We start from the raw sequence: 14,109 nt of genomic DNA on the forward strand, positions 1-14,109 counted from the left end.
TTTGTTCTTTACCCGTACTGAGATTCGTCTAGATTCCTTTTGTCAGAATTCTGGACGGAATCTGGTCGATACGGCCAAGTGAGCGACGCTCAATTGAAAATAGCGCAAAGAATAAAAATCCGAACGCACTGAACGAATCCGTTACGATAAGTGAGCGCCCAACTTAAGAATCCGCTGAATCTCAACCAATCAGAGCCATCTATCACTTTTCTCTTGCGGCTGATGATTCGGAATTATTGTTTCCACAAGTCAATGGGGAAGAGAATATTAACCGAATTATCAATAAACTTATAAATAAATCACATAACATCCATTTCCTCAGCATCATGTATACCCAATAAATTTATTTTATGGAATGACACCTCCATAATTGTGAACTAAATTAAATTTCCATCTTTTTAAACTTTCATTGTGTTTGTAATAAAGTAAATATTTCTATTGCAGTATTCCATTGTTTCTGCCATTCACGACTTAAAATATATAGTTAATTCTAGGTGACTTTATTCGTATTCATAAATAAATATTTTCATTCTTTCTTTAAGAATGTGAATGAAATATGATACGATGTAAGTAAATAGTATGCATTATTTATTTGTTTATTTATTTAAACTTAAAGCTCAAATGTTTGAGCCCACTCAATATTTTTCAAAAGATGACGCCACTGAATATGAGTAAACTTCTGCAATTTGGGTGATGGATAATGGTAATAATGGCTCTACTAGGTCACATTTAATTTTTTTCCCGGAAGAACACGGTTTTATTTACATGCTCATGTAGCGACACAACAATAGATACTGAAGTGCAGAAAAAATCGATATTGTACATCAAATGCAGTGTGCAGTGGATGCTTACAGAATTATAGGATCTACATTTTTTCAAATGCCGTGAATGCGCAGAGGTACAGAAATAACATAATCACACCATTCCTAGAAGAATTATTTGATAATGAATGCATACAGGCATTTTTCAACAAAATTCCGCTACAGCGCATACAGCTCATCTCTCGTTACCGTTAATTACAGAAACTTTGGAAGATAGGGTCATCAATAAGGAAATATGGCCAGCGCGACTACCAGATTTTACCGTCCGGTATCCGATTTCTATTCATGGGGAAATTAAAAAATAATAATAAAGCGTATCGGAATGACCCGCATACGTTGGAAGCACTGAAAAACAATATAAGAATTGAAATTGCAGCAATTTCAGGACAACTAAATGAGTATTAATGCAAATTTTCTTGAAAAGTGTGAGAGATGTGTGGCGGCACAAGGACATCATTTCTAATACCTTATATGACAATGGTAGCTGGTTATTGTAATTTGCATGAGCAATCTATGCGCTTTACTTAAGGGGCTATGAATATTCAACTCTGCCGGCAAACAGAGTGCTTCTAGCCGCCACGCGCGGCCGCACACTCGCGGATGAACGTTTACTTGAAGGCTCTGTAGAAGCCCACGTAAAGCTAACGTACAGTATACCTGTTGTCGATCTCTGTGCAACTAGAGTTCAGTATACCTGTTGTCGATCTCTGTGCAGCTAGTGTGCAGTATACCTGTTATTGTCGAACTCTGTTCTGTACAGCTAGTGTGTAACATACCTGTTATTGTCGAACTCTGTGCAGCTAGTGTGCAGTATACCTGTTGTCGATCTCTGTGCAGCTAGTGTGCAGTATACCTGTTATTGTCGAACTCTGTTCTATACAGTAGTGTGTAATATATCTGTTATTGTCGAACTCTGTGTGCAGCTAGTAATGTAATTTACCTGTTACTGTCGATCTCTATGCAGCTAGTGTGCAGTATACCTGTTATTGTCGAACTGTTCTGTACAGCTAGTGTGCAGTATATCTGTTATTGTCGAACTCTGTGCAGCTAGTGTGCAGTATACCTGTTGTCGATCTCTGTGCAGCTAGTGTGCAGTATACCTGTTATTGTCGAACTCTGTTCTATACAGCTAGTGTGTAATATACCTGTTATTGTCGAACTCTGTGTGCAGCTAGTAATGTAATTTACCTGTTACTGTCGATCTCTATGCAGCTAGTGTGCAGTATACCTGTTATTGCCGAACTGTTCTGTACAGCTAGTGTGCAGTATACCTATTATAGTATATCTCTGTGCAACTAGTGTGCAGTATACTTGTTATTGTCGAACTGTTCTGTACAGCTTGTGTGCAGTATACCTGTCATTGTAGATCTCTGTGCAGCTAGTGTGCAGTATACTTGTTATTGTCGAACTCTGTTCTGTACAGCTAGTGTGTAATATACCTGTTATTATCGAACTCTGTGCAGCTAGTAATGTAATTTACATGTTACTGTCGATCTCTGTGCAGCTAGTGTGCAGTATACTTGTTATTGTCGAACTGTTCTGTACAGCTAGTGTGCAGTAGGCCTATACCTGTTATTGAAGATCTCTGTGCAGCTAGTGTGCAGCATACCTGTTATTGTCGATCTCTATGTGCTTCGTCTGCACGTCGCGGTTGTCGTCGCTCGAAGGCTTCGCAGAGCTCCTAGAGGCGTCCGACTCTGTAATGGCTTCGTTGACGTATCCCCCCGACAGGGGCCGGTTGGTGGGGCTGCCGCCCCCGACGACGAGGGGGCAGCTGTCGTCGCCGCCGCCCAGCACGGCGCCGTTGCCCCCGGAGAGACCCATGGCCAGGCGCTTGATGAGGGGCGGCTTGTCCGCCAGGCGCTTGTAGGAGTTGAGCTCGGTCGGCGAGTTGCTCTCATCGCTGCTGGGCGACTGGCTCTTGTGGTCCTCCTCGCTGTGCCGGGCCCGCAGACCCGGGATGGAGCTGGGAGGCGCCTTCACGCTCGCCAGTCGTAGCGTTGGCGACCCGGGGTGCTGCTGGGGCCCCGTGCTTAGCTGAACGTTCATGGTGGCGCTACCGCCTCGCGGCGACGATCGTCCTCCCCCAGACACCTGTGGAACATCAAGGACCCGTTACAGCTGATGTAACTCACTGCCATTAATATTCTGCGATTAGTTTATGTAGGTGTGGTTAAATTTGTCATCTATGCATATTTAATCCTGTACGGGCAAGCACGCGCTATCGGGCAGATTTCTCTGCTCACGGGTTACTTATCTTCCTCTGTTATAACGCACCGAAAGAGAGATAGCGGTGTAAAGGTTGTCTATGGACAAGTCAGATAGAGTAGGAAATTTGCCTCCAGAGTTGTAGTTAGAAATAATATTGATCCTTCACATACTACATTGCTGAAATGGGTTTTCTTAGCTTCACAATTCCTTAAATTATGAAATGTATCTTAAGATTCTTAAATTTGCCGCGAAAATTACAGCATTACGATTTTCAGCAACAGGTAGAGTGATTCATGAGGACTTACCGTCACTTACGAAGCTTATTTCCGAAGACATTCTGAACAAAAAAGTCATATAAACATTTGTCCTAATCGCAATATTTTCAAAGTTACATTAATTTGAAGTTGTTAGTAAAATCCTCTTTAGTTTTAAGGGTAAAAGAATATTACAAATAGAGAATGAAGTATTCAATTCAGAAGTATTATTTCTTTAATTGGCTAGTGTTCTGAAGTCAAAAAATGTGTTGTTAATTGCTTTGTACAGATTTCAATTTTTTAGCTAAAAATTACATCATTCTTACGTATTTATCACAAAAATTGTTACAAATCATACGACTTTAGGGACTTGATTCTTTACAGTTTAATAATGCATCCTAATGTACAGTCTTAAAGAATTTAAAAGAGTGGCGTGATTTGTAACATTTGTTTATGATAAATGCGTAAGAAAATGTAATTTTGTAGTTAAAAATCGTAAAAAAAATTCTATACGAAGCAACTATGGCATTCACAACACATTTTTAGCTTCAGAATACTAGCTAATTAAAGAAATGATACTCCTGAATAGTTCATTCTTTATTTGTAATATTTTTTACCCTTAAAATTAAAAAATAATGGTATTTTACAAAAAAACTTCAAATTAGTGTAATTCTGAAAATATTGAGATTAGGACAAATGTTTATATGACATTTTTTGTTCAGAATGTCTTCGGATATAAGCTCCATAAGGGACGGTAAATCCTCGTGAAACAACTGTATATTAGCCTATATATATATTGATGAACCTAACAAAGCCAAGAATAAGGGTCAAGCTGTTCGATGATGGTAAGCACTCTATTCTTAGATTTCCTTCTTCAAATAGCATTTTATGAGACGTAAAGGCTAGTGTGAGACGAAAATCGAAGAAGCGATTCTTGCGAAATTACATCTTAAAATATTTATTTTCGCGTAACAGTATCGTTATCATAATGACAATGAGTAGGATCGTGATTTTTGTCCATAACGATAGGAAATCTAATAAAGAATAATTTATCCCTCTGGTGTATTTCAATAGCTGGACGGTTTTCGTGTAAATTAAATTTAAAACCACTAATTTCAAGCCACTGCATGATGAGAGCAGATTGCAACGTCGTAGCCAGAGAGTAGCTCAACTAGCGAGACACACTGAGTTCGTTGACCTCTTACAGTCCACACCTGTGGAGTAACGGCTAGCGCGTCTGGCCGCGAAACCAGGTGGCCCGGGTTCGATTCCCGGTTGCGGCAAGTTACTTGGTTGAGGTTTTTTCCGGGGTTTTCCCTCAACCCAATATGAGCAAATGCTGGGTAACTTTCGGTGTTGGACCCCGGACTCATTTCAACAGCATTATCACCTTCATCTCATTCAGACGCTAAATAACCTAGATGTTGACAAAGCGTCGTAAAATAACCTATAAAAAAAGACCTCCTACATCTGTATTACGAAAAGAGTGTAGCGGCAATGTTGCCAGACTGCTGAAACTTCCAACTTAATTTTCTAATTAATCGTGCATTTAATCACAAAACGTGATATAGATTTGAAGAGTCCACTGCAAGAATGATGTATGTCATTTGGAATACATTTTTCAGGAGAAGCAATTGAAAGTTTGGAATGCTTAGCGCTCAAAGCTTAACTGTGATTTTCCGATCATTACTGGACAATGACTTCCAGTGTTAATGCCATATAACTCTGTATGTACATTCTATATGTCTTAAGATATGCATTGACAGTCTTGGTTCATTTTCGACAAGAAAGTGACATCCATCATTCTTGCAGCGGACTCTTCATTTTCTATTCATTTAAGTGTACCCTATTGTCCCTTTCAATCTTCAATATTATTTCACTTCCACTCTGTATACGTAGAGTACAGGCAAAATTCCGAGTTCTCTGAATTTTCTTTTTTACTTTATGTTACCGAACAGGGACTTGCTTGATAATTTTAAGTATTCTTCTTTGCAATTTGAGTATACTTATGTGAATTTTGATGAAAATCCCAAACTAATAATTCCATATGATAGTACCGAATGTACATAGCCAGAAGGTAAGCCTGTAATGAAATTCGGATCAAATTTGATAGAAAATTCAATTTCATATCCTAGCTTTCCACTCCTAAAATTCCAAGAAATAACACCATGAAAGACGCTAATCAGAGATGAAAAATTTCGTCCCCATTACTATAATCGAATTTCCTAAATTTAGCGACATTTGCCCCAAACTGGCAACAATACACTATGAAGAATGAACTTGCAGAATTTCGTAAATACGTAACAGACACTGTGTCACCTCCATAACACCGATTACTTTAAATGTTAGGTGGTGACATCTTGCGTGTAAACCCAGGTCAGTGTATTTCTTGCCTCAAATCAGTACGTCACGTTGCATGCAACACGCAGTCTTTAACTGAAACTGTATTAACGAGTGTTAAGTTATTGTAATTTGTAACCTTGTTTTCCCGTTCGGAAAATGGCGGGTTACCGATTTCCTGTCATTAACATACTCTTGGCTCGCAGCTAAATAATTTGCAACACGCGACCTCTACCACGCCGGGAATAGGGGGATGGGATGTTGGGTGCTTCAGTTTTATTAAAGATGATAGCAAACTGAGACAAACTCTGTTGCACGGCCCGAACCGTGGAGATGATGGATAAGGGCGAATTAGATTACCCGCAGCACTCCGCTACGAAGAATGTGACATTCTATTTTGTTACGAGACCAGCGGTTCTGGGTTCCAGACCAGAGGAGTCTCTTCCAATGCGATTGCTGTGTGTCCTTTGCCTTATTTAAGTCCTGTGTTACCTCACATTATTAATTTACATCATCATCATCATCATCATCATCATCTTCTTCTTCTTCTTCTTCTTCTTCTTCTTCTTCTTTCATTCACGCATTAGGTTTCCAAAACTTGCTATTTCACTTTCAATTATTTTTACAGAAAGGAGAAAAATTGCTGGCTTTTACATAATACAAACCAATTTTAAATATGCTTGTTTATTCTTATCATACAGATATTTTATACCATTCTTTGTACTAAATGTATTTGGATCAGAGTGCTGCAGAACACCGCTTACAACCGGTTTATATTCGACCAGTTGTAGATCAACCGGCGAGGTTGGACATTTGTTCGAATATCCGGCCTTGAAGCGGTTGCGCCTGGCTAGACAGAACCACAGACATAGAGGACAGAATACCAAGCGCATTTCCCAATACAGGAACTCTGATGAAATTTTGTAACTACACAAATGGAGTAATTGAAGGAAATTTACTTTTCCTAATTAAAAAAAGAGTTAACTTGAAATTCTTAGGAAAATATTTGGGGCTAAGAGGGATGAAGTTACAGAAGAATGGAGATAGTTACACAACGCAGATGCATGCATTGTATTCTTCACCTGACATAATTAGGAACATTAAATGCAGACGTTTGAGATGGGCAGGGCATGTAGCACGTATGTGCGATCCAGAAATGCATATAGAGTGTTAGTTGGGAGGCCGGAGGGAAAAAGACCTTTGAGAAGGCCGAGACGTGTATGGGAGAATAATATTAAAATGGATTTGAGGGAGGTGGGATATAATGATAGAGAGTGGATTAATCTTGCACAGGACAGGGACCGATGGTGGGCTTATGTGAGAGCAGCAATGAACCCGCGAGTTTCTGAAAAACCATAAGTAAGTAAGTTAGCTTGAAATAGGATTATAATTGATTGGACACTTTGGTACATTTATCTTCATAACTAATATATAAATCAACTAATGGACACCAGTAACAACAAAGGAAATAAGCGTAATGCATAGATGAAATCTGACGTGTAAACAAATACAAGAATAAAATAAATTATAATTACTTACAAAAGAGAAGAGCAAATATGTACACACTTACTATTGCAATATTCATACTTTAAACTCAAAATACATAGGCTACCTCTGAAAGAGTAGTTGTTAATATAGCCTATGTCTTTTAATTATTATAATTGGATGCATTATTATTTCTCTAATAAATCGTTTTCAGGGAGATAAGTTATTAACAAAAATAAAAGCACTCTCAATTCTAATGATAGTAGTTTCATGATGCGTGCTTCAATCAATGAGAAGAGAGGAGGAAATATCAATAGAAAGAAAACATGATGATAATTGCGTTCTTGCAACGATTCTTGGAACTCCTGGATGGCTCAATATTATCGTTTTTCATGATCCAGAGCCGTCCAATCGAGTGAGACTCGGACATTCTTTAAACCGAATATTGGACTACTCCGCGAGACGTAAGAGCTTCATATACTGTCTATAGCGCCACGCGTTCAGTAGCAATCTGTCTTTTCTATCTTTCGTAACCGGTTATGCAGGACTCTAATTTGAATACTTCATAGTTTACCAACAATTTCTAAACTAAAATATAAGATAAAAGGTTTTAGCCTAAGAAACAAAAAATTGAAGATTTTGGAAAATAAATTATACTTTTAAATATCATTTTTCAGTGACAAATAGCAGGAATTGGCAAAAATAACTTTATCATTGAGTTCAGAATACCATTCAATTTCTCCAATCTGTGGACCGTGGATTTTTTGGGATTCGCGAAGTTATTCAAAAGGGGTCCGTGGAACCTAGATATGTTTTCGGACGGCATTTTAATTCAGTGTAACTTCATCACGTTCTCCTATCTTTCTCAGCTTATTGGTATATCTTTCAGACACAGTTTAACAAAAATGTGATCGCAAGAATGCCTCCGCTTGGCTTGCATGTCTTGGCTACATATATGGCATTTTTAACATTTTAAATTCTAAAAATTCCAGTTTTCAGATTCCAACTTTAACAGCGTTCATCGTTCAGTATAATATTGTAGCAACGATAAACAAATTAGCCTTTTTTTTTTTATTTCCTAGTTGACAATCGAGAATTCAATTCATTTCCCACTCCCGAGTTACTTTCTAGCAACAAATGATTATGACCTTACGTACGATATCGTTAGAAATATAGAAAATGTTGATTCACTCACATTAAAATCGTATGCGGATACTAAAAGGAAGTCGAAAAATAAGAAAGACTGGAGAATGCTGGGTTTGCAGTGAAAGACCTGCCTTTGGGCAGAAAACTATGAATGAATGGAAGAGCATGTCTCCGAGCTTTCCTTTTCATCAAGGATCTCCGAAAATCTCTTTGACACGAGATCTGTGTTAAAAACGACAGACATCATTTGCAGTATGGTTTGAAGTTCGCACATTTACACAATGATTCAGTGGCTCGAGGAACTTTCTGTACTGACTCACTTGTTGAATCGTAAAGTTTGTCGATCAGAGTAGAGTTATCGATTGCCAGACGTGACGCCAGGGAATCTGCATAAGTGATAAACTTCCCCTCCAAACCCAGAAATAATGATAGAGCGTCTGGCGCTCTTTGGATGTCACAGTCTGCATAACAAGGAAGCATCGAGATCGTTGCTGTAGCAACGCTAGCATTCCGTCTCGTTACAAAACGCTTTCACTAACAACATTCAGAATATTTTATTTAGGATATGTTAAAAAGTAATAATACAAATGAAGATGTAAAAAAAAAAAAAGGATATTGCTTTCAACGAGGTGTACAAAATTTGAATCATCTACATAAAGTTTACACACAAGAAAACTAAATTATTTCACGTACCCAAGAAGAGAAAGAGAGAAAAATCTACTACAATAAAATTATAACTAGCGTAGCAGCAGTAGTAGGCCTAGTAGTAGTAGTAATAATAGTTGTAGTAGTAGTAATTGTTGTAATGGTGGTAATGGTAGTGGTAGTAGTAATATCAGTAGAAGTAGTAGTAGTAGTAGTAGTAGTAGTAGTAGTGGTAATAGTGGTAGTAGTTGTAGTACTGTTAGTTGCAATAGTAGTTGTAGTTGTAGTTCTAGTTGTAGTAGTAGTAGTAGTAGTAGTAGTAGTAGTAGTAGCAGCGGTAGTAGTAGTAGTAGTAGTAGTAGAAGTATTTTACTTGGCGACACTTTCAACTGCAGAACTTATTCTGAGTCAAAATTCTAAGTGTTGTAGAAATGAACAAGAAATTTTATCTGGTGCCTTCTGTCAGAGCAGAGTTCTTTCACGTGCCGAAAATTTATTACACGGTATACCAGCTTTATGTTTTCGCCGGAGGAAATCAGACTCAGTGTAAAGTCTATATTCGACCTAAATTAATACAAAGAATAAAAATAAATAAATAAATAAATAAATAAACAAACAAATGAGTCAGTGACTGAGTAAATAAATAAATATGTAAGTAAATAAATAAATTAGTATGTAAATAAATAAATATGTAAACAAACCAAACCAAAACAAACAAACAAACATCTATGATGTTGATGAACAAGAACTCATAACTCAGAAGATAATTTTTGAACCCATATTCATTAAAGTCGTGTTGTTGAATAAGAGTACTACTGTCTATCAAAATAATGAATGCTTTCTTTTAACACTCTGTCTACCAAGAGTAAGAATTCACTGTATTTTACTCTATAAAATATTGAAAATAAGCGTCACTTCAGATGCCACTATATCATGTTCTTTTTTTTTTTCTTTTGAAGATCCTGCTCTTTTAGATAAAATGTTCTAGCTTTTATTTTCTTTCATCTGGTAATCCTATCATTACTATTATTAATAAATTATTATTATTATTATTATTATTATTATTACTACTACTACTACTACTACTACTATAATTATTAGTGGTATGTGTGGTAATATTATGAAATAGTGCAATAATTAAGTGGCGGCCATGGGAAAAAGATAATGAGCGACACACGTTGACTTCGTGTATATACTCGTACACTCTATACCAGATGTCTTTGGAGCAGATCATAACAAGAGTCTCGATTAATTTCATGTTATCGCTGCACTCCCACTGGTTGGCGAGTCATTACTTAGCTGAGAGCGTTGTAGACACTAGCGCGTGCATATCTTGGTTACGAGACGGTATTCAGAGATGCGTCCACTACTACAGTTCTATTGCGTCTAGCATCTGTGCGGTGTATGAGCAGACGACAGCAGTACAACTAGTGACTGATGGAAGAAAGTATGTTCAAAGAAACATTACTTTAATTTTCACTTTTCGTTATATGAACGTAGTCGGTCACTTAATTCATACTCAGACATATTTAGTATTGTGTAAACCCCGCTCTCTTGCATTTCGTTCCGTTGTTTATATCTGCTCCAAAGATATCTGGTATAGATTATAATATAGGACGCGGAATACCAGTGTGTAAGCAAAGGGCATATAGGCCTATTATTTTCAGTGTTTACAATAAATTATTTCAAGTAAGGAGGCGGTGAGTGTGGCTCACGCTTAACTCATTCTTTGCTGCAACAGGTGTTCCCAGAACTACTGCGAGAGGAATTTCGTATTTCTCCAAAAGACTCTGTGGCATTGATATAGTAAAATCGTTCAATCAATACCCTAGAGGCAGGTTTTGTGTTCGATGTATATTTTTTTTGCATACATCAATACTTGTAATGTAAAGCGGTGTTGTCGCATTTTCGATGTAAAGATTATTCCAGGTTACAATATTATTTTTATACCTACACCAAGACATTATTTTCTACCACTATCATCCAAAGTAAATAAATTTTAAACTACACAATGTTTTTTAATTAAAACTGAAATTAAAATTGCTAATCTTTTTTGTCGTCATAAATCACCTGGAGATATGACAATGTTGTTTTACACTCCCCATGGAGTTCATATCGACACGTCAATTAAAAGTGCTAAAGCATCATTGGCAGATATAGGTATGTTACTGCTCCAATCTTATCTCTTCAAAGGAAAGCGTTGCTTTTGACACCGGATGGGTATTAATTGAGTGCGGAGGCTATACCACTGACTTTATTGATAACAATAATAATAATAATAATAATAATAATAATAATAATAATAATAATAATAGTGGTCCCTATCACCATGGTGCGTCATCAGATTGCGGGTAGACGGCCTCCAGATATGAAGGGTAGCTGCGAATATATTGAATTAACAGTCGTGGACATCCGGTGAGGGCTGGTCCTCCAGCTTGGGGGTTGAGCGAAGGGCTAACAACCCATCACCGTAAAATACAGCTTGTTAAAAACCCCAAAATAAGCCTCGGACTGGGAATAATTCTCTGGCACGACCTCAGCAAAAGAATAAGGTTATGAGATTTGGTACTTGGAATGTTACAAGTCTATATAGAACAGGATGGGTAACATTAGTAGCAAAAGAACTAGCCAGATATAGGCTAGACTTCGTGGAAGTACAAGAGGTTAGGTTAGATGGGAACGGCATTACAGAAATAGGAGATTACTTGTTGTATTATGGGTAAGGAAACAATAATCACCAATTAGGAACAGAATTCTTTATCCATAAAAAGAATAAAATCAGCAGTAAAAAAGGTCGAATTTATCAGTGATAGGTTATAATATTTAGTACTTAAGGGTAGATGGTGCGATATCGTAGTTATAAATACTGACGCCCTACAGAAGAGAAAGACGGCCATATAAAGGATAGCTTCTACGAGAAATTGGAACATCATTTTGATCAAGTATCTAGATATCACACGAAAATTTTATTAGGAGATTTCAATGCTACAGTAGGCCGGGAGAATATTTTTAAACCGACTATTGGAAAAGAGAGCTTACACGTAACTAGTAATGATAATGGAGTTTTGTTAGTCAACTTTGTCACATCATAAAATTTAATTCTCAAAAGTACAACATTCCCCTATAAGGATATACATAAATATACTTGGACTTCTCCAGATGGATTGACACACACCCAGATAGATCACATCTTGATAGACAAACGAATACATAGGCCTACTAGTACAGTAGAGATTCGAACTTTCAGGGGTAAGAGAAAGCTAAACGAGTAGAGCAACAAGTTAATATTAGTAAATTCAATATTCCTAAATTAAAGGACGAGGAAACTAAGCAACATTATCAGGTCGAAATTTCAAATAGGTTTGCCGCTTTAGCAAGTTCCGATAAAGTTGAGAAAGAGTTAGATGTTAATAGCGTGTGGGAAAATATCAGAGATAATATCAAAACTATAGCTGAGCAGAGAATAGGTTATTATAAAACTAAGAAAAAGAAATCATGGCTTGATGAATATTGTTGCATCTTAGTAGAAAGAAGGAAACAGGCAAAATTGAAATTCTTACAGGATCCAGTTGAGGAGAAGAGAGATAATTATTTCAATGAAAGACAGGAAGCAAGTCGTACACTTAGGAATAAAAAGAGAGATTAATTTGAAGGAAAAACTGAAAGAGGTAGAAACAAATATTAAGAATAAAAACATTCGAGATTTATATAACGGCATAAAGGAATAAAATTTAAGAACGGATATCAGGCAAGGGTAAACGTGATAAGGATGAGAATGATGACTTGCTTGCAGACTCTCATTCAATCCTGAACAGATGGAAAAACTATTTTGGGCAAATACTAAATATACATAGCCCAAGTAGAAACGATCGGAACGAAATTGAAATACAAACTGCTGAGCCATTTATACCCGAACCCACACTTTCTGATAGATTGCGATAGAAAATCTGAAAAAGTACAAGTCTCCAGGCATCGATCAAATTCCAGCAGAATTAATACAAGATTGTGGAAGCGCACTATCTAGCGAAATTTATAAGCTTGTAGTTGCTATTTGGGAAAAGGAAATTCTACCAGAACGATGGAAGGAGTCCATAATTGTACCAATCTTTAAGAAGGGAGACAAGACTAACTTTGGAGGAATATTATTTTTGTTGACGTCGTACAAAAATTTCTCCAATATTCTTTTGACAAGATTAACTGCATATGTAAATGTAATTATTGGGGATCATCAGTGTGGTTTTAAGCGTAACAGATCGACTATTGATAAGATTTTTTGTATTCGACAGATATTGGAGAAAAAATGTGAGTATAAGGGTACAGTAGGCTACATCAGTTATTGATAGATTTTAAAAAGGCATATGTCTCGGTTAAGAGAGAGTTTTATATAACATTGCTATTGAATTTGGTATTTTCAAGAAACTAGTTCAATTAATTAAAATGTGTCTCAATGAAACTTACAGCAGAGTCCGTATAGGCCAGCTTCTGTCTGATATTTTCCCAATTCAATGCAGGCTAAAGCAAGGAGATGCACTATCACCTTTACTTTTTAACTTCGCTCTAGAATATGCCATTAGGAAAGTCCAGGATAACAGAGAGGGTTTGGAATTTAACGGGTTACATCAGCTGCTTTCTATGCGAATGACGTAAATATGTTAGGAGAAAATCCACAAACGATTGGGGAAAACACGAGAATTTTACCTGAAGCAAGTAAGGAGATAGGTTTTGAAGTAAATCCCGAAAAGACAAAGTATATGATTATGTCTCGTGACCAGAATATAGTACGAAATGGAAATATAAAAATTGGAAATTTATCCTTTGAAGAGGTGGGAAAATTCAAATATCTTGAAGCAACAGTTACATATATAAATGGCACTCGGGAGGAAATTAAAAGCAGAATAAATATGGGAAATGCCTGTTATTATTCGGTTGAGAAGTTTTTGTCATCCAATATGCTCCCAAAAAAGCTGTAAGTTAAAATTTATAAAAAAAGTTATATTACCGGTTGTTCTGTATGGTTGTGAAACTTTGACTCTCACTTTGAAAGAGGCACATAGGTTAAAGGTGTTTGAGAATAAGGTGCTTAGGAAAATATTCGGGATTAAGAGGGATAAAGTTACAGGAGAATGGAGAAAGTTACGCAACATAGAACTGCACGCATTGTATTCTTCACCTGACATAATTAGGAATATTAAATCCAGACGTTTGAG

The 14,109-nt window shown here is 36.9% G+C and overlaps 1 protein-coding gene across 5 annotated transcripts in view; it reads right to left on the reverse strand.

The window, feature by feature from the left end:
* The window catches only part of LOC138712041 (EGFR adapter protein-like), a 1,474,549-nt gene that overhangs the window by 31,065 nt on the left and 1,429,375 nt on the right, over positions 1 to 14,109 (reverse strand). For all 5 annotated transcript variants that reach the window (XR_011335594.1, XR_011335593.1, XM_069843434.1 and 2 more), the window contains one exon: positions 2,431 to 2,915. Coding sequence is in view for 3 of the 5 variants with exons in the window: in XM_069843434.1 (XP_069699535.1) it covers positions 2,431 to 2,915 (485 nt within the window). In the remaining 2 variants the exon portion in view is untranslated. The remainder of the gene's footprint in view (positions 1 to 2,430; positions 2,916 to 14,109) is intronic.

Source organism: Periplaneta americana, chromosome 13, assembly GCF_040183065.1.
Source record: "Periplaneta americana isolate PAMFEO1 chromosome 13, P.americana_PAMFEO1_priV1, whole genome shotgun sequence".
NCBI classification, from domain to species: domain Eukaryota; kingdom Metazoa; phylum Arthropoda; class Insecta; order Blattodea; family Blattidae; genus Periplaneta; species Periplaneta americana.